Consider the following 20,349-nt stretch of genomic DNA (forward strand, 5'->3'; position numbering starts at 1 on the left):
TAGGGTGGCCAACTTTTGAATAGTTGATTTCGGGATGTGAACCTTAAAATTTCGGGACACATCCCCAAAATTCGGGACACAAGGTTATAAGTAAAAAAAAAGAGAGGGAAAGAAAGAAAAAAATTACAAAACGTTACGAAGGCACCTTGTAATATATAACGCAATACGTGATCCCTTTATTAACTATCATTCAATAAATAAAATATATATATTATTAAATTTATTCTTATTTATGAAATGTATTTATAAAATTAAATGACATGAAATTAAATATCACAACAAAACATAACAATATGTTTGAAATACAATACTTTAAAGCTTAAAACAATATTTTTTTTGTGACTGTACATTTCAACATATTCTTATTTTCTCGAACATATTTGTAGAATTCTTGACAAATATCTGTCTCGTCACTGACGACACTGATGACGGTGACGTCGATGACAATGACCAATTTGCAGTGTGGCGTGTGATATCACTAAAATCGGGACAAATAGCGTCCCGCTTAGGGTTCTTTCGGGACGCCTTTAAAAGAGTCGAAAATCGGGATTTCCCGCAAAATTCGGGACGGTTGGCCACCCTAATTGTGAAGCAGTATCTCGGCATACTTATAGCCTAATCCTCCAGCTACTCCAGTGATCATTACAGTTTTATCTTGTACGTCGTGTACATGCTGATTTCTTAAAGTCTTCGATGAGATGTGTACTTTAGCGAATTGTAAATGAAGTCTGTAAACAGAGTTCCTTTCTTTATTAATTCATTTTATTTTTTAATTCTTTTTATCGCGCCTACTATCGTTATGATTTATTAACAAATTCATCAATTGGAGATGATAATACACTTTTATTTATAAAATGCTTGTTTCGTTAAAGATAAATTTAGGTATAGTTACAACCTTTTTCAATTCAAATAACGTAAATGTAAATTATAAATAACAATATTAAGTACATTATACTAATGACATTTTTTGAAGAAGATATGTTTTAAGTTCTTTTTTATATCTTATTAGTTTTCTTTCTTATATCTTATTAGTTTTTATTTGATTAAAAAGTATATATATTCTAAAGTTTATAATCTTGTGCTAATTGTAAATTTATTTTATATAGTAAATCTATTTAACTGAATACATTTCGATTACTTCCAAATTTGGTACAAATATAAACATTAAAATGCTTTGTAATATATAACATGTTTTATTAAAATGAGATATCATGTAGTGCGTATAATTTTAAATTATTGATATACTATGTAGATGTAGTCAATAAAATTATATAGATGCAACTATAATATCGATGACATCAGAATGTAGAAAAAAATATCAATCAATTCAGTACGTATCAGTAGTACGTATCAATAAGTTGTATTATTGACGTTATGAACATATTATTTTTCAATGTTATAAAAACTTAATAATCAACATATTTTTAATAAGTAATGCAGATTGCAGATAAAAAAATGTTAAAATCAACCATCGTAATAAAATAAAATGATCCTTCCAAAAGAAAAAGAATAAGCAATATTTCTCCGTACGATTCCAGCATTACGGGTTTACGTTACTATGCTACAGCTACAACGGCGCTGATTGGCTACCGGCATGAGGGTGGGGATACTACGTGCTGCATCCCATCTATATAAGCACGGCCGACCGAACGTTCCGTATCACTTTCTGCTGAGTTCTCGAGGCGTTAGTATCGTACTTGTGCAGTTAAGCGTTATTCAAAATGACTGGTCGTGGTAAGGGAGGAAAGGGATTGGGAAAAGGAGGAGCGAAGCGCCACAGGAAGGTTTTGCGTGATAACATCCAAGGTATCACCAAGCCAGCCATTCGTCGATTGGCAAGACGTGGCGGTGTCAAGCGTATTTCTGGCTTGATATACGAAGAGACCAGAGGTGTCCTGAAAGTCTTTCTGGAAAACGTCATCCGTGATGCCGTAACCTATACCGAACACGCCAAGAGGAAGACTGTAACAGCTATGGACGTGGTCTACGCTCTGAAACGTCAGGGAAGAACTCTCTACGGTTTCGGTGGTTAATTCGATCTACCACTTTCAAAATCAAATTACAACGGCCCTTTTCAGGGCCAACAATTTTTCACACGTCGGGATTTTCTCCAAGCGATATATTTGTACAATTTACGTACCTTTAGTGGTGTAAAGTATATATTTTGAAGTGAGTAATCTTTAATTAAATTCCATTTTTTCAAATTAAAAAATGTTAGTGTTCACATAAAAATTGAAGTTATAAACTTTAATCTCGAACTATGCTGTGATACAATACTATATATTATTTTATTTTTTCATTAAAACCAAAGAATTATTAAAAAATTATTTTGTAACTTGCTGACATTAAACAATTTTGATTTTTCCCCTGAATCTTTTATTCATTAATACACAAATTAACAAACCAAAAAGAAAAGGAGAAGAGTGTTATACTAGACATTTACCAGAACTTTTATTGGATATTAGAAATTAAAGTATTTAAGAAATAAAGAATTTATACTTTCCTTTAACCTTTGATTTAATTTTTATTAGTCGCGGTAAAAACTAATTTTATTTCAATTCAAACTTATTGCTATGGGTGATTTCAATACGTCCTGTACTATTAACTAGTTAATTAAATTGCAGACATGGTAACAGTAATGTTAACCTATATTAATGCATCTTTTTGAATTCGAATGGGTTTTATCAATTTGACGTATTTGAAGTTTTATAATCTATATTAATGCATTTTTACGTTTAACGTTAGTGATAAATGTGACAGTTGAATTGTTCACGTTGTTGAGCAGAGCACAGACTTTTGCTATAAGGTATAAAAAAATCAACAATTCGGTCGATATTTATAGTCTGTTCTTATTTTAAGACAGTCTTAAGTAATATTTTAAGATGTTTGTATGCAGTACCGTATTAAGCATGGATGATGTGCTTACGGCAGCGACTTTTAGACAAAATTTTGTTTATTAATCATTGAAATAAACGATTTTGAGTCGATGAACTAGTTAGACAAGATAATATATAGTGAAACATGATTTATACTAAAGGATAAAATTTGCTTTGTTCTCCATATCGAATTGAAAATCAAATTCCAAACTTACCATAAATTATAATATTATCCGTGTATTTTCTACATTAAAATGTAAAAAAGTAATTATTTTAATTACTGTCTAACATTCTTCAATTTTTGTATTTGTTTTTTTCATACTGCAAATATAAGATTTTTAAAGACAAGATGTTGAAAAAATAAATTTTTAAATTAATATAATATAACTTTTGAAAAACATTTTACCCGGGTCACATATTTTGTAAAAAATGGCTCGAATATTTTCTAGCCCCTAGAAGCAAAAAGAATTAATGCGGCCCTGCTAATACTGCTTTGTGATTGGCTTATGACATCTTAAGACTATTTAAGACGGTCTTAAATATAAGAACCGACTATGAATACCAGCCTGAGGGTTCTTCCTTTCCGTGAAAGGAGGGACTATGATTGGTCGATTTTCTCTCTTCCACGTTATGCAAAAGCCTGTGGTCTCGGCTCTTGCCCTATAATACAGTCAGTACGTAGCTTCCACTGCTGCAGATAAAGAGAAAGCTCTCTGAAGTGAGCGATCGGTTTTGAACGCTTGAATACGCGGATACGTGAGCACGATTGGAAGACAAAGAGAGGTTTATAATTCTTGGTCATCTCATTAATATCGTTTGGCCACCATTTTTACACTTAATGATTAGAAGACCAAGGAACGAAAACTTTTCGCGAGAGGAGAAGGCATTCGTTGTTCGATATGTGAACGAAAATCTGAAAATCTTTCAAAACAAGAGCAACACCTCGGTAGTATTCTCGAGAAAACGAGACAAATGGCAAGATTTAACCGAGAAATTGAAGGCTGAATTCGGAGTTGTGCGAGATTGGAAAGAAGTGCGCCATGCATATCAAAGGTGGAAGTGGTTTGCCAAAAAAAATGTCACTGCTTTCGAAAAATGGGGTGACAATTTATCAGCGAATATGGCACCAACGGAATTTGATCAAATGATACTTAATATAGGCTCCCAAAATTTTGAAGATTATGAGAGTAATTATTCGAATGAATCCGAAAATAATGTAAGTGAAACAGGGACGCAAGAGCAACGTAGTTTTTTTTTAAACAAAATTAATTGAAAAAAAAAAATATATATATATATAGAGTATTTATAATTTTTCTATAAATTGTAATGAGGAAAATTTTTTTATAATATATAATACATACAAAGAAATCTTGATATAAGTTTAATATAAATAATACAAATTAATATATATATATATAAATTATACTTTTTGAACAACATTATATTTATGTAAGTTAATTATATTTAATTGTAAGTTAAATTTTGCATAGAATTAATATTACAATATAATTCAAATCTTCAACATTATGATCTTGTTTAAATTGTAATGTATTTAGCTATATATAAATTTAATGGCACGCATATATTTATAAACAAAAAATATATAATAAATAATTATTTACATAAGTACAAATGTAAACATTCATATATTTGTTATGTATTAGTTTGTTACAAACGAGTACGATGAACTGTCTAATGTATCACATGCTTTTGACGTTAACAGGTACGTACGTCATATTATTTTTCTATATCTAAATCTTGTCATTATTCTAGTCTCAATAGAATACATTAGAATTTCTTCATTTTAATGACTCTAAATTTAACATAAAAGTCTGTTAATGTCTTTTGTTGTATATCAATAAAATTTTTAGAATTTTATTTATTGATATTCAAAATTAATTTGTACATATAGTTAAAAAATTCGAATAATTCTTGCAATCAACAAAACAACAAAAGATATCTAAATATAATATAAATATATACATGTGGTTAATCATATAAATTATTTAATTTTAGTGAATCTTATAATGTTCCTCACTCACTTCAATTCACTGAGAAATCTACAAATTATACAAATGAAATATTAGATAATATAAAGGTAATCAACATATGAATTATTTAAATATTTCGTTTTATTTATATATTCATTAATTCTTTCATTAGATTAAAGTGGAACCACATACTGAAGATTTGCCAAAGACATATGAGGAAACAAGGTATTATAAATTTGGAACATAATACGTAATTCAGTTCTATAAAATTTCGTGTCTAACCGGTTTTAATAAATGCAAAGTTTTTATTGTAAAAATCTCAATCTTTAATATTTGTTCAACATTTTTTTTAGATGTTTATATGTATATATTGAAACTTTAGATATATTAAAAGTGACAAATAGAAATAAAACAATAAAATAATGAAATTACGTCTGTTTTCAGAATTAACACTTGTGTGCAAAGTACAAGTGTCCCGGTAAATTCGACGAACGTTGCCAACGCATCCGAAAAGTCATCTTTCGATGTTACCGAACTAACTGAACCTTTACATAAGAAACGGGAAAACTTTTCTAGCAATGATCAAACAACTAACAATATAATATCTAATAACACTGAATTTAAAAGAAGAGAAAACATATTAAAATTGAAAATTCTTCGCGCTCAGCTTATTAGAGAAGAAGAGGAGAACAAAATTAGAATGGAACAAGAAAAAATCAAGTTACTTATATTAAAGTTACAATTAAAGAGAGAAAGAATACTTTTAAGAAACATACAAAGTTCCTAACACGGAAGATGTATAAAATAAATATACAAAATTCATTCTAGAAAATAAACATGTACATATGTATCATATGAAATAAATGTCATCTTTCATATGAAATATTAACCATATAACACCTTTCTGTAGAAACTAGTTTTTATAAATATAATTTTACTACTATATCATCAGTACGTTTGTCACGTTAATTAAAATATCTAAGATAATAAAATAATTTAAGGGTTAGAAATAATAAAGCGAGATAAAAATAGCGAGCATTTGAGTTATTCCTCGTTAGAAATAATTTGGGCCCTGAAAAGGGCCATTTGACTGCAGAGTGAGTGCATTCAACAGAGAATTATTTTTTTGCAGCCTTCACAGTTTTCGCTTTCTTCGGCTTGGGTGTTTTTGTTTTCGCTGCAGGTGCTTTAACCGTCTTCTTCGCCTTTGATGGTGACTTGGATTCCGTGGCAGCCTTGCCCTTTTTCCCGGTAGTCTTCGCCACAGCCTTCTGAGCGGCTGGTTTCTTCGGACTGGCCGCAGCTTTCTTAGCGGTGGTAGTTTTCTTTGCGGCAGCTGGTTTCCGCGGAGCCTTTTCTGCCTGTGCGTCCTTCTTCGCGTCAGCGAATACGCGCGAATTGCTTAAGGCACGTTGCGCCTTTCCCTTTGATTTGGTGGGCTTAGGCTTGTCTGTTGATAATTTGAAAGAGCCGGTAGCACCTTTACCTTTAGTCTGCACGAGAGCACCTGCCGAAACGGCGGTCTTCAGGTATCGCTTGATAAACGGAGCAACCTTCTCGCCGTCCACTTTGTAGGTCGACACTACGTATTTCTTGATCGCCTGGAAAGACGAGCCTTTGCGATCTTTCAGCTCTTTGATAGCTGCTGTCACCATCTCGCTGGTTGGTGGCCGCGACGATATTTTCTTCTGCTGCGACTTAACCTTACTTTTACTGGCCTTCTTAGTAACAGCGACGTTACTCTCGGCGGCTTCAACAGCTGTATTTCCACTGACCTTGTCCTCCATCTTCACAAAGTACGCTGTCTTGTCTAAAACAATCGTCCTACAGAATATCCTAATATCCCACAGAATGCAGATTGCAGAATAGTCAGATTGTTGAGCTCTCGGGTTTAACACCGTGCTGTAGTATGCCTCGCACGGACCACGGAGAGAGACCTGCCCGAGATGTCGACACGTTCGTTTCGTGGAACACGATGAAGCGGTAAACGTACTTCGACTTTGCGACGTTATTTCTATAAAATTAAAATCGGTAGGAATATGTGGGGTAAATTAATACGTAGCCACGTGTATGCGGTTTTATTTTCGTTTTCGTTAAATGTTGCCACAATTATCCGCTTGCGTCTACGATTGCATTTCAATGCTCACGTATTTTCACGCCGATCTGTAGCTTATGGAAAAACATAAAAATTGAGCTTTTCCATGAACATTTTCAATGTTGCTCCTTTAGAAAAATGTGCCGACGGAATGGCCCCACAGCCTCGATTAATCGTTTCCATCCGATAACGGCTCAGATCCCGAAAATAAGAAGTTTAATTCACGGCCTCTCGGGATACGCGAGCGCATAACGTACGCGAAGCAAAATGGCCTTGTTACTTCTTGGCCTAATGGTATATAATGCAAATCGATTCAACGATTTACAACTTTTATCATCGTCTATTTTAAAATTTATAATAAACGCTACAAATTATTCATAAAATTAGTCTTAAAATACATATCTACAGAGTTGGCGAACGAATACCGCGTATAGTTTACGCCACAGCTACGTGATACGTTCTATCCAAGACATGAAAAAAATCGATTCCATAATGTATCCCTGTTAATCGTTTTTTTCAAAATAATATTTATTAACAAAGTAGAAATTTAATTTACATACTTTTAAAATGACGATAATTCTAAATTTCGGAATAACATGTTGCCTTCTTAAAATCAGTTGTGGACATATTTTATGACAAGCTTCCATTTACTATTAAAGTAAGTTAGTATTAATAGTTATAGTAATATATCAAAGTTATTAATATTGAAATTTTATTATTACTAAACAATTTCCTCTCAAATATGTTTGTTTGTAATATTTACTAAAGTAAAAAAAATTAATATCGCCTTGCATATATGTGTGAAACACACATTGTATCAACAGGGCGATATAGTAGTCATAATAATACAAATAATTTGTTTCTTAACTGTTTACAACTGTGAAGTATTCCGCTAGTGAAACAATAAATAAATTATTTCAAATTCAATTTACATATTTTTTGATGTTAAGAAAAAGTCCACGCGTAAAATTATAATGAATTCGTCATTGTATTCATATATACATTCTATAATACATCATTAACTTCAAATGTCTGAACATTCAGAATATTATTTCTCTAGAATGTCTGTTGGAATATTGTCGTGTTACAATTCTGATACTAATATTGATATAGCGTTTGTATTTTATGTTAACGTATATAAATTATAAGAGAGAGAGAGAGAGAATGTGTGTAATATTAATTTAAGTATAAATCTCAAATATTGATGTCATTTGTAGGATATTTATGATAAGGAATAGGATATAAACAGATTTTATATAAAAAGATTGATTTGACCTATTACTTTTTTTATTTTTTAGATTGAATCCGTAAAGTAGAATACATTATTATAGCTAAGCTATTTTGCTGTTATGATAACTTTTTGTTCTGCTTGGTCATATTTTCAACTCTCTTCAATGTTTACAAAATATCGTATTTTAATGAACTGCCTCTATTTTTAATATTTTATATTTTCTACGTTTTAGATTATTACCTTTTGTGAAATTACATTTCTAAATTTAACCATTCGCATTTGTGCAAAATTTTCTTTACTTATGCAATTACACTTATATATATACACAATATTAAAGATTATTATACAGCAATTCAATAAAAAACATTTAAAGTATATTTATTTATTACATTGTTACCTGTTTATTTTCTAATTTAGATAACTTATATAAAAGTATAAAAATATGTTTTTAATTACATATATGGTATATGCTGTATCATCATAAAAAAGTTTTCATAAAATATGATGTGCTTAATAAATATTAATAAGCAAAAATCAATCGACGGATATGTATGGTAAATCGTCGATAAATAAACGAAGAATTATTAAAATCTACTTTGTTCTATTTGAGTAAAGTAGATTTTAATAATTTTTAGTAATATTTTTCAACGAATGGAAACATTTGAAAATACTAACTATACCCTGATTATCAGCCTCGAAATAATTTAAGGAATAATCATAATCTGAGGAATAATTGTATTCTCTTTTATCATCATTTATGAATATTTCTTGCGAATACATTTCGCAATCGTCGATAACTGCATATTGCTTGTACCCTCGTAAATGGTACCAACTTTTACATCTCTATAATATTTTTCTTGAGGAAAATCAGTCGTAAAGCCGACACCTCCCATAAAGTCTATGCACTTTCCAGTGATACGACACGCGGTTTCGGACGCGAAAAGTTTCGCCATAGCCGCTTCCTTCATGACGTCCTTTTTAGTTTCCACCAATCTCGCTGCATTGTAAACGAGCAATCTGGCGCATTCCAATTCCGTCACCGCTTGAGCTATTTGATGCTGCAGGCTTTGGAAGGAGAAAATTTCCTGTCCAAATTGTTTCCTTTCCAACGTATACGGTATGGTCGCGTCTAAACATCCCTGTGCTATGCCAATCATCTGTGCACCAATACCGATTCTACTTTCATTCAGAAATCCAGCCGCGTATTTATATCCATGCCCGAATTTTCCCAACAGATTATCTTTAGGTATTCTAGCGTTGTCGAAGTGTACCATACATGTGCCCGACGCTTTGATACCTAACTTGTCCTCGCATTTGCCCACCGTCATACCTGGCGTATCACGGTCTACGATGAAGGCCGTGATGCCGCGATAACCGGCGGCGGGATTCGCGTTGGCGAAAAGCACGAAAATCTGCGCTACATTGGAATTCGATATCCACATTTTCGTACCGTTGATCACGTATTCGGCTCCGTCTTCCTTTGCTTCGGTTTTCAAGGAGAAAGCGTCCGATCCCGAACCAGGTTCCGATAGGCAGAAACTGCCTATGGAATCCCGGGCTAGTCTAGGTAGATACTTCTGCTTTTGTTCTTCGGATCCAACCTTAAGAATAAATGAATTTACCAAAGTGTTATGAATATCGATACATCCGGATACTGCCGCGTCGACTTTGGAGATTTCCTCAATGATTAAAATCGTGCTCATAAAGTTACTTCCCGTTCCACCGTACTCTGTCGGAATTTCGATACTCATCAAGCCGTTCTCGAATAGCTTTTGAAACACGCTGTCGTCTATCATTCCTTCCCTTTCCATTTTTCGTACGAGCGGAGCGATCTCTTGCTTGGCCAGTTTAGCAACCATTTCCTTCGTCATGAGTTCATCGTCTGTAAACTGTGTCAGTGGACCCGTGCAGTGATGAAGACGCGATGCATATAAATGTAATTGGCACATTGCGGTTAGTTTTTGCTGTGTACGGCGTAGAGCGGAACGGAGTGTAGATAAATACATAATTAACATATAGCTTTTTTAAAAAAAAATACCGAAAAAGATGGATACTGAAAATCGTGAAGCGCAGATGTCAATATCTATACACGCGACTCGTACTCGCTGAAGACTGATGTTGAATCGCTATTACTATGCGTTTACAAGTATTATGTATGACGTAATAATCAGTAAATACGTAATACGCAGACTTTAAGGCATATATTATCTATGGATGGAAATTATTACAAAGTATAATTAAACAGCTACGAAACAAAGTTCTTTTTGTAGTGTGTTGTTGTTTAATTCAGTTAATAGAAGATCTTTGTACTTATTCATAAATATTCACGAAAACAACTGTAAAATTATCAGGAGTTCAATAACAAGTTGTTTCACACATACACATTATTGAAGAGTTTAATTATAGGTTGTTGGTAATTTATAGTCGGTTCTTACTTCAAGATCGTCTCTGTGACTGGTTTATAGTATCTTAATATTGTACTTAAGATAGTTTTAAATATATGATCTGATTGTGAATACTAGGCTCACAATTAGCATACAAAAGTTTCTCCCTACTTTATCTGTACTTATGTAAGTGCCATAGGCGTAAGCAAACATATCTAATAAAATGTATCTATTCATTCAGAACATATTAGAAATATAAAGCTAATCTGAATAATATAATAAAAGTCTTTTCAACACACACACACACACATATATACATGTATATCTTTGTTTGTAAAATCTGTTTATACATTTGTTAGATAGGTAAATATATTTAACTAATTTTACATACTTTAATAACATTAAAATTTTAAAATTGTGTAATGTTTGTATGTATAATAATTAACGCATGTATATCACAGTATAGCAGACAAAGACTGATACGTTAGAGATAGCAGTCATGGCACTTCCAATATATCATTATTGTAAGCTACTTGTATACTAAATTATCATTAAAAGAAACCACTTTAAGGAGTTTCCGGTCAAGAATCATTTTATTCTTATATCGTCGACGTATTTTTCTTTATAAAGAATGTTATAATATTAAGACTCTAAAGTCACTTAAAAAAAAAAAAATCAATACATTGAAATAAAGTTTACAGATTCGTATTTTGTTACGAAGTCATTGTAAATTATGCTTTAATAATTCTAAAATTGAATCGAACACCAAATGACATTACAATATAATGTTACATCGTAAAACATTAAATGCTGATGAAGGTTATATTTTTTGATATATTTGTTGAAAGATTTAATAGTTTTATGAAAGAAATCATGTTAATACATTATTATTGCTTAGTTATTACTTTTCAACTCAACAAAAAATAGAGAACACTTGTAAAACACTTAAAACTGTACAGAGCATCGTAATTTGATGAAAAATTATAACAGATAAAAATATATATAAACATTTTAACGCTTGAAACTTATTTTAACACGCTTTTAACCGTTTTTTAGAAATTTTTTTCTTAACAGTTCTATATTTTAATATAGATCATCTTGTTCTATTTCTATAAGATTACAATTATACATTTAACAATCTTCAGCTCGATAATAAATTTTTTATCGAGCTACAGACTATGTATAACGCGTAATTTTAAGAAATATAATAAGATAATCTTTGTTAAGATATAGAAGTACAAAGATAAAATTTTTTGAAAAAAATTAGAATCATCTTTAAAATCCAATAACGCAAGAAAATAATTAATGATTCAGAGGTAATTTTTGTACTATCATCCTAAAAAATTTAATGAATACTGACTACAATTTTATTCGCTCACATACAAAACTTACGGCCTAGATAATATAAAGATTTTACTACTAAATGATAATGATTATATTTACCTTCAATCGCAAAAGCTTTAGCAAACAATTTCTCTTTACAGTGATGTGCTTACAACTACATTACTCAACATGACTGCTTCTTATTTAAAAGCGTCAGCACGATTTTTAAATGTTAAATATGTGTTGTTTAAATATATGTATTATATAATTAAATATATATAAAGGTCATCGTTGATCGAACTAACCCTAGACAAAAAATCCATTCTATCCAATATATCGATAATTAAAAGTAAATTAAAAATTAGTCTTTTGAAAAATATGGTTTTGTATAATTAAATAATTTATAGATAAATGAGATGTGTGTGTGTGTGTGTGACTTTTTCTATTTAATTTGGACTCTCTCTGATGAGTCATTTGGAATCGACATTGACATTGATGTCATTATCTTATTTATATATTTACATATGTACATATTTTATACATGAACATGAATTTACCGCAATTCGAATATTATATTACTATGAGAACAATGTTTTATTACTCTTGCACCAGTTTTGCATTGATACTTAGTAATAAATTGTGAGTTTAATCCTGTTCATTAAATTCAAATATTTTAAATCCAAATAAGCATTAAGCATTGCTTATGTTTAGGCAATGTTCTAATATATTTTTTAGTCTAAAAAAATCTATAATTTATGTTATGTATAGACATGTAAATATATACGTTTTACATATGTAATAAATGTACATACATGGTCATTAATGCCTCGTTATGCCTTTTCATGCCTTCATTCTCAAGTTTTCTTCAATACGTGTACAACTTAAAATGATAGGTATTAATGCCACGAGTCTATTAATTATGGCACAAAGTCCGAATAAAGAAAAGAAATTTCGTCATTTGTCGTATCACTTAAAGTCTTAAGTTCTGTGTCCACGATGCTAGAACTGTGTAACCTTGCCGTTTTTTTTTGTCCGAAAAAACTATACATTGATTAGCTACACATTCCTGGATCCAAGAATGTGGACACAGGGCTTTAAAGCTTTTAACCATTTTCATAGGAGACTAATTTTTAATTCGTTATCATTAATCATTAATACTTTATATTCGATATATCTATATAAAACAAAATACAAAATAATTAATAAGGAGGATTAGTTAAAAAACAATAATAGTTCAATATAATGTATCTCATGATGGTTCCAAGTTTTAAAGTTATCATAAAATTATTAAAACTTTTTATAACAAATGTCATATTAAAAGAAATTAGAATTATAGCATCATTATGATGATAATTTTCTGTTTTTATGAAGAAAAACGTAAGAAAATGTAATATTCCAAACATAGAAATATAACGATTTCTAATATCATAAAATCTCTTGAGGTCGATATTTATAGTCGGTTCTTATATTTCAGATCGTCTTAAGATGCCACGAACCAATCAAAGGATTATATTAATGTCTTAAAACATTATATTTACTAAATGTAAAGAAAAATTGAATTCTCATGTCGACCTGTGTCACTGACTGCATTCGGAAACGTTCCCCGAATGCCTTCGTGTTATCGTTTTATCTTTGTTGCTCACCCAATGTTAGACAAGGATAAGATAATATACGAGGTTACCCGGGTAATGTTATCGAACACAGCTTAAGTGGAGGGCATAGAATTCAACTTACGCATGCGCGGAAACAAAGACTGAAGAGTGATATCTATCTAATTCAGCTAGAATCAATAGCTGCAATTCAATAGAACGTTTATTTTATACCTGTTGGAAGATTTTTTCGAATTGATTGGATTATACTTTTAGAACCAGAGGAATGGTCTTATCTCAGTAGACGATCATAAAACGATTACTGAACTGTTACATCCTACTGAACGTAACCAACGTTTTAGGTCAACAACCAAATTAAATATTAAATTTTGATGTCGACGTATATCGTAATTTTTAAGTCGCGTATAAAAAGATCAAAGTAAACAATATGTTTAAATCGAAATCTTGAAAAAAATTATAGAATTCAACTTGCGCATGCGCGGGAAACAAAGATTGAAGAATAATATCGAATTCAGCTTATATTTTTTTATATACATTATTAAAACATTTAATATCTATATTTCTTCGGTATTATTTAATATCTTTTGTGCTTATTAAAACAATACAATAGTATAGTATCGAATATCACAAAAATATATACATATAGTTAAATGAAAAACTTTTAAAGCCGAACAAATTGCTAGTTTTTTAAATTAAGTTTCTTGCTTTTTTTCGGCAAGTTTCATTTCAAATTTGAACGCTCCTCAAATACTCTAAATTGACCATAAACTTTTATTTTTGAAGTTTCTACAAAACTATTGTAATTATTCATATCACTGGAATATTTCGAGGCGTCAGACCAAACATTTTAGCTACTTATACTCTAAATGCACTGGAATACCGCCAAACAAAATCAGAATTCGCAGTCCCTTCCCTAAGCGTTGGCTATACAGCCAGTTCTGCGTGGTATCCCTACCACTATCGCGCCAGCCAATCAGCGTCCCGCGTGCGGGGCCAGCGATTCCATATAAGCGCAGCGTTTCTGGCCAAGCGCACATACCGCTTAAGTTCATCGCAGTATACGGACAGCTAAGACATCAGTTTTCGTTCGAGATGGCAAGAACTAAGCAGACCGCTCGCAAATCCACCGGTGGCAAGGCCCCACGTAAGCAGTTGGCGACGAAAGCGGCGCGCAAGAGCGCTCCCGCAACCGGTGGCGTGAAGAAGCCTCACCGTTACCGTCCTGGAACTGTCGCTCTACGCGAGATCCGTCGTTACCAGAAGAGCACCGAGCTTCTGATTCGCAAACTTCCGTTCCAGCGACTGGTCCGTGAAATCGCTCAGGACTTCAAGACCGATCTTCGCTTCCAGAGCTCGGCCGTCATGGCCCTTCAGGAAGCTAGCGAAGCCTACCTCGTCGGCTTGTTCGAGGATACCAACCTTTGCGCCATTCACGCCAAGAGGGTTACCATCATGCCCAAGGACATCCAGTTGGCCCGCCGAATCCGTGGAGAGCGTGCTTAAACTGCTCTGATTCAATCGGCCCTTTTCAGGGCCAAAAATTGTCTTACGTTGAGATGTCTGGTGTTTTCAATTTTACTTTCTTAATTTATAACTTGTAGGAGTAATACTCTCATCACTTTGTTCTTAATTGGTCTCCCAAAAAAACCAGTTATGTATGTGCAGGATTCATTCTATTGACTCTCTATATTGATCAACAAGAACGCTTAGATCTTTAATCGTGGCATACAGAAAAATTTGTAGTAAGGAACTTAACATATTGGATTACTACTTCTTGCATTTTGCTGTTAAAATGCTTTGTTACGTGTAACGTAGTTTTGGCGCGCTTTTGCAGCTTAGGCGTCGTAATGCTCGTAATGGCGTCTCTTGGGTGCAACGCGTCCCGCCAAAAGATACTACGACGTCTCGTCACAAGATGGCGCAAACAAACTTCTCAAAATGAACTGTTCCGATGTTTGTGCCAAGTCTGAATATATTCAATAAGAAATTCAATATGTATAAAATCATCCTTATTTTAGAAGAAATATTTGCATTTTACACATCTCCCTTTCGTAACTTTATGTAACATTTTTATTACAAAATAAGGAAGTTGCGATGTCGTAACTAAAGATTAGGTTTTGTTTATTATTAATAGCGGACGCTATTGATATAATTAGTAATTTAATAACGAATTAAATTGCACGCGACAATGCATGCTCGTCATTGTACTATATTTCCGTTCATTTTTAGCAGTTCGGCAAAAGAAATTACCCAGTTCTCAAAAGAACGAAGTAATGAATTAACGTATTCCACCGGCATCGAATGGACTAAAACTTTCTTTTGTTATTTCGTAAGAAATAATTACGATAATCGCGAAGGGATCGCGCGCACGCCAAAGAAAGTTTTCACCGGACGATGTTATGGGAAGCGACAGTTTCTCCTTCGAGCAGCCGGAGCGCGAACGGTCTGTTTGGGTGGGGAAAATCGATAGGAAAAGGCGAGTTCAAAGTGGCAAGGGAGAGTAAGGGTACTCGGCATCATTAACGGCTATCTCTTTCTCTGCGTGCAGGACAAACCGACAATTATCTCCTGGCGGATACCGCCGGAGGCGACAACGCCGCGCAGCGACAATGTCGGAACGGAGATGCTTCCGGGAGGATATTGTCGTGTCTCGATGAGATGTCGATGAGGGTCGCGAGTGGGATGGGGAAGAATCTGCGTCGCGTGCAGCCGTGCAAGTCGTGCAACAGCTGTGTACGATATCGCGCAGGAAGATGTTGAGGGTGTCCGATGGCTCCTGACAATTCGCGACACGAGGCGCGACGTGGTTAAGCGAGGCGAGGCTCGATCACGAACAACGAGATCAGCGGAGGCTGGGCCCACCCTGGAAGAAAATGACCGCCGGTCGACGGTTGGTGCGCGTCCTCTGCGTGCTGCTCTGCCTGTCGTTGCGATCGGACTACGGGCATTCTACTCATATCACCGGCACGTTCAACACGCGAGAGTTCTTTCGGTTTCTCATCAAGTTCGGCTTCCAAAAGACCGACCGTCACCGGCAAAAGGACTCACATGGCTACATATTTGGCAATGTGACCGCAAAAACGGACTTTGACGTACCGATCACCCTGGCGATACTCGACCGTGGCCACTTCCTCGAGTATTACGGCAATCGCACGCTGACGGATAAGAGCGCCGCGTGCGCTTACATGTTTAACACCCTAAAGAAGACTTCCTACGATCCAGACTGCAACGAGGAGGGTCAGGACTTCCTCAGGTATGTTTGATGTTTCAATCGGTCACATTATTGATGCTTTCCAGCAATTGTATAGATAACATAGATTGTGCATTTCATTAGACATTTGCAGTTTTTATGAGCATAATTTATCTTTATTTAACATTTGATAAACAATAAGAATGAAATGATTTCAAGAGCATTATGAGCATTATCATATGGAACGCAGCTATACTGTAACATATTATGAATCGTTACATCCTTGTTACCTGTCACTGTTAACTAAAAATGATCATTGGTGTTACGTTGTGTCTCTTGCTGGAAAGCATCCCATATCATATAAGTAACTAATATTGAATTTGCATTTTGAAGACGAGTTCCATGTTCTCGAAACAAAATATGCCCAGACGAGGATTCTGTATGGAATGTCGTAAAGGGACATCAATTTACATACGTCATACAGGACTTCTGGCAACCACGATTTTGGTACATGAGCTTGGTGGCATGTTATAGGAACAAAACAACTTGCCAATGGGAATATTATAGCAGGCACGATGAATTAGAATATGACATCTGGCTAGTAAACGGCAATCCAAACGTCAGTGGCCTAGACAGCTTGACTTATCAGTTCTCATATGACAGACAGGAAACCATTGAAATGTACTTGCTAGTTTTTGTGTGTTACGTCATATTGGTACCACTACAGTTGTATGCAGTAAGATTGCAAAAGCATCCTGTAACAAGATTGTTCACTGCAAGTTTATTATTAGAATTCGTGGCAGTATGTTTAATCTTGATACACGTGTTGAAATTTACACTAGATGGAGTAGGCTATGAGCAATTAGAAGTTGCAGGTGATATTTTTGATATTCTATCACGGGTAAGGAAAACATCTTGTAGATATCAAATATTATTAAACTCATTAAATTTAAATAATCTAACATATTCTATATAACATTGTTTAATCTTTTTAAATTTATTAAAAATATGATATTAGCTTTTTTCTAAATATATTTATTCTTAATGTTTTTAATATATGTATATAGGGCCTCACACAACCACTAATATATTAATAACGTACTCTGTGAGACTAAAAAATTCTGTTTTAACATTTTCATATCAGAAATTCTCATTCTCCTTTAGAATATATTATTTAAATATCGCATGGTGATTATGAAACATCTTGTATATAAATAATTGATGTATAAATACTGTCCATCTAAAAATTTAAAATTGAGTAATAATTTTTTGGTGTTATTTTTTAATGTTAAATTATTTTTATTTTTAGACGTCCTTTATGTTATTATTGCTTTTACTTGCCAAAGGATGGGCAGTAACAAGAATAGAATTAACATCGAAGCCATTGGTGTTTGCAATATGGTTCTGTTATGGGGTTGTGCACATTTTATTATATGTATGGAACATGGTAACTATTTTCTTTGTTCTTTGTATATCTTGTTCATAAGTTGCAGTAAGCGTAAATTCATGTTATGAATTTATTTTTTCAGACAGAGGTTGATATTATTGAAGACATAGATGAATATCAAACTTGGCCAGGATGGTTTATATTGTTATTTCGAAGTGCCATAATGGTATGGTTTGTATATGAACTTCGAAACACCATGGCATATGAGCATAATACTCAAAAATTGAACTTTCTCCTTCACTTTGGTGCATCATCATTAGTTTGGTTTATATATTTACCCATTATAGCACTTATAGCGCTTCGAATAAGCGCACTATGGAGGTTTAAGTTGTTATTAGGTGAGTAAAGTTTGTAAAATTAACTTTCATCAGGTGTATTTCATATTTAACACATCATCAATTTATAGGTATAACATATTCAGCAGATTGTTTTGCTTATTGTGTAATGGCTCATTTATTATGGCCCACCAGAAGTGAACAATATTTTTTACTCGCGCAAGGTACGGATAATGGTGAGGAACTCGATGAATTCAACGAAGCGCCGCATGTATTAAACAATTATGTAGAACCGCCGGATGTCGGTAAAATAATTACTTAATATTCGTCCATTGCAAGTATAAATATTAAATTGATGACATTTTTAATTACAAGTGATGTGATGTACATTTGCCAAACGTCAATCTAATAGAATGGATAGTACTCTAATATGTGCTACAGAACTGAAATATTGTGCACATCATACAATTAGGGATATATCAATTGTCAAATCTGGCCATGTGATATGAAATTAATACACGATACAACAGAAGTAAATGAGTATGATATGAGTATGCTATGAATAAACATAATTTTTTATTTAATATATAAATTGATAATCAGTATTAATTATATCAGCAATTTTATATGTACACACACAACACACATAATTATTAAGTATTTATCTATTCGAAGAATAATATATATCTTTATAACATTGGTACATATTCTTACATATTCCTAATATTCAGACAATTACTGTATATATAAACATAAAAATAATATATATATATATATAAAACAATTTCTAATATTTATTTTTTAAACTATATTTTACTTACTCATATCATATTCATACATATTGAATTTATAGTTTAATTTTTGTTTAGTTTAATCATTTTAATTTTATAAAAAACAATTATATTGTACATAAGTCTCTTAAGAAGATATACATTTTTTATGCTATTATTTGATTCATTACATCTTGTAATTATTTCATGTCTATTTCATACTAGGAATATTACAATGTGCACTTGAATGGTAGAAATGAAATATTTATTAACTTTCGTAACACATAATTCGATTCTAGTTGAAAGATTTAAAAATTGCGAATCTTTTATCTTATTAGGATGCCAATAATTTTTGAGCATTTAGTGTTTAGAAAAAAAAAAACAGAATTAAAACTTTTGGTTAATTTTAATCGAATTTTAGTAAAAAATTTATAAGTTTGTTAAAAAATATATTAGACAATGTTTGAAATTAAAGGATCCATTAATAATTTAGAAAAATATTTACAAATTGGATAAAGTTTTGGTATGTTTTTGTATAAGAACATTTTTATATTTTATTCTAAATTTTATAAAAAGATTTGATTTTTTTTAAATATATGTAATTTAAACTTATATATATTATTAATTCAGATTTGTTATTAAATAGACAAAATGTGTATATACAAATAATGATCACATACACAAACATGAAGAGCATCTATATAACATTCTTCCAATTTTATTCGAATTTACATGTTAGTTGCACATTGTTAAATAGGTATAAGTATTGTATACAGAAAATTAAAATATGATCTGATGTTTATGCTGTAAGCACGCGTTTTTCTGTTGTATTATTATTGCTCAATCTTGTAAGAACTTAGATAATATGATTATGTATGTATAACCTCTTAAGAATATTTTAATGATCAAAATATGTATACTTTATGGGATCGATAAAATCTTCACATGATACATTTTTATTTTTAATATCCACTACAATGAAAGTAGTTTAATATAATCTACTTTTTATTTCTTTATAGTATTATCTATGTTCAAATTATATTTTAAATTTATTTTTCTGAAGAGCACATTTAAACATGTTATACAAATTATACTTCTATGAATGTCTCTAATATGTATATATATGCGCGCACGCGCGACACACACACACACACAAT

General features: G+C 32.2%; 3 protein-coding genes, 1 long non-coding RNA gene and 2 pseudogenes across 4 annotated transcripts; 3 read left to right on the plus strand and 3 right to left on the minus strand.

Moving 5' to 3' along the window:
* Positions 1-664, minus strand: part of LOC108775089 (15-hydroxyprostaglandin dehydrogenase [NAD(+)]-like) — a 3,232-nt pseudogene extending 2,568 nt beyond the window's left edge.
* Positions 665-1,679: 1,015 nt separating this feature from the next.
* LOC108775086 (histone H3) lies at positions 1,680-15,013 on the plus strand. The gene is made up of 3 exons (XM_018541363.1): positions 1,680-2,019; positions 4,098-4,120; positions 14,603-15,013. The coding sequence occupies exons 1-3, from the start codon at positions 1,722-1,724 to the stop codon at positions 15,011-15,013; spliced, it is 732 nt and encodes a 243-aa protein (XP_018396865.1). The 5' UTR covers positions 1,680-1,721.
* LOC108775090 (uncharacterized) lies at positions 4,899-5,568 on the plus strand. The gene is made up of 3 exons (XR_001940748.1): positions 4,899-4,974; positions 5,040-5,092; positions 5,312-5,568. It is a non-coding gene; the product is annotated as an uncharacterized LOC108775090 (long non-coding RNA).
* LOC108775087 (late histone H1) lies at positions 5,879-6,686 on the minus strand. The gene has a single exon (XM_018541364.1). It carries the CDS (start codon positions 6,652-6,654, stop codon positions 5,986-5,988), a length of 669 nt encoding a protein of 222 aa, XP_018396866.1. The 5' UTR covers positions 6,655-6,686; the 3' UTR covers positions 5,879-5,985.
* Positions 8,949-10,286, minus strand: LOC108775085 (short/branched chain specific acyl-CoA dehydrogenase, mitochondrial pseudogene; annotated as a pseudogene).
* Positions 15,014-16,158: 1,145 nt separating the features above from the next.
* Positions 16,159-18,951, plus strand: LOC108775060 (transmembrane protein 145). The gene is made up of 5 exons (XM_018541337.1): positions 16,159-16,763; positions 17,094-17,601; positions 18,010-18,147; positions 18,230-18,485; positions 18,554-18,951. Exons 1-5 carry the CDS (start codon positions 16,384-16,386, stop codon positions 18,742-18,744), a joined length of 1,473 nt encoding a protein of 490 aa, XP_018396839.1. The 5' UTR covers positions 16,159-16,383; the 3' UTR covers positions 18,745-18,951.
* The last annotated feature ends 1,398 nt before the right edge of the window (positions 18,952-20,349 follow it).

This window comes from Cyphomyrmex costatus, unplaced genomic scaffold (assembly GCF_001594065.2).
Source record: "Cyphomyrmex costatus isolate MS0001 unplaced genomic scaffold, Ccosl1.0 scaffold281, whole genome shotgun sequence".
Taxonomy (NCBI): domain Eukaryota; kingdom Metazoa; phylum Arthropoda; class Insecta; order Hymenoptera; family Formicidae; genus Cyphomyrmex; species Cyphomyrmex costatus.

What these genes read in the sequence shown, in the direction of transcription:
- LOC108775086 (XM_018541363.1), top strand. Translation starts at nt 1,722, where the DNA reads ATGACTGGTCGTGGTAAGGGAGGAAAGGGATTGGGAAAAGGAGGAGCG. An exon ending in TCAGGGAAGAACTCTCTACG is followed by an intron (nt 2,020 to 4,097) that starts GTTTCGGTGGTT and finishes AAATAATGTAAG; the next exon opens with TGAAACAGGGACGCAAGAGC. An exon ending in AACAGGGACGCAAGAGCAAC is followed by an intron (nt 4,121 to 14,602) that starts GTAGTTTTTTTT and finishes TTTTCGTTCGAG; the next exon opens with ATGGCAAGAACTAAGCAGAC.
- LOC108775087 (XM_018541364.1), bottom strand. Translation starts at nt 6,654, where the DNA reads ATGGAGGACAAGGTCAGTGGAAATACAGCTGTTGAAGCCGCCGAGAGT.
- LOC108775060 (XM_018541337.1), top strand. Translation starts at nt 16,384, where the DNA reads ATGACCGCCGGTCGACGGTTGGTGCGCGTCCTCTGCGTGCTGCTCTGC. An exon ending in GAGGGTCAGGACTTCCTCAG is followed by an intron (nt 16,764 to 17,093) that starts GTATGTTTGATG and finishes TGCATTTTGAAG; the next exon opens with ACGAGTTCCATGTTCTCGAA. An exon ending in TTTTTGATATTCTATCACGG is followed by an intron (nt 17,602 to 18,009) that starts GTAAGGAAAACA and finishes TTTTATTTTTAG; the next exon opens with ACGTCCTTTATGTTATTATT.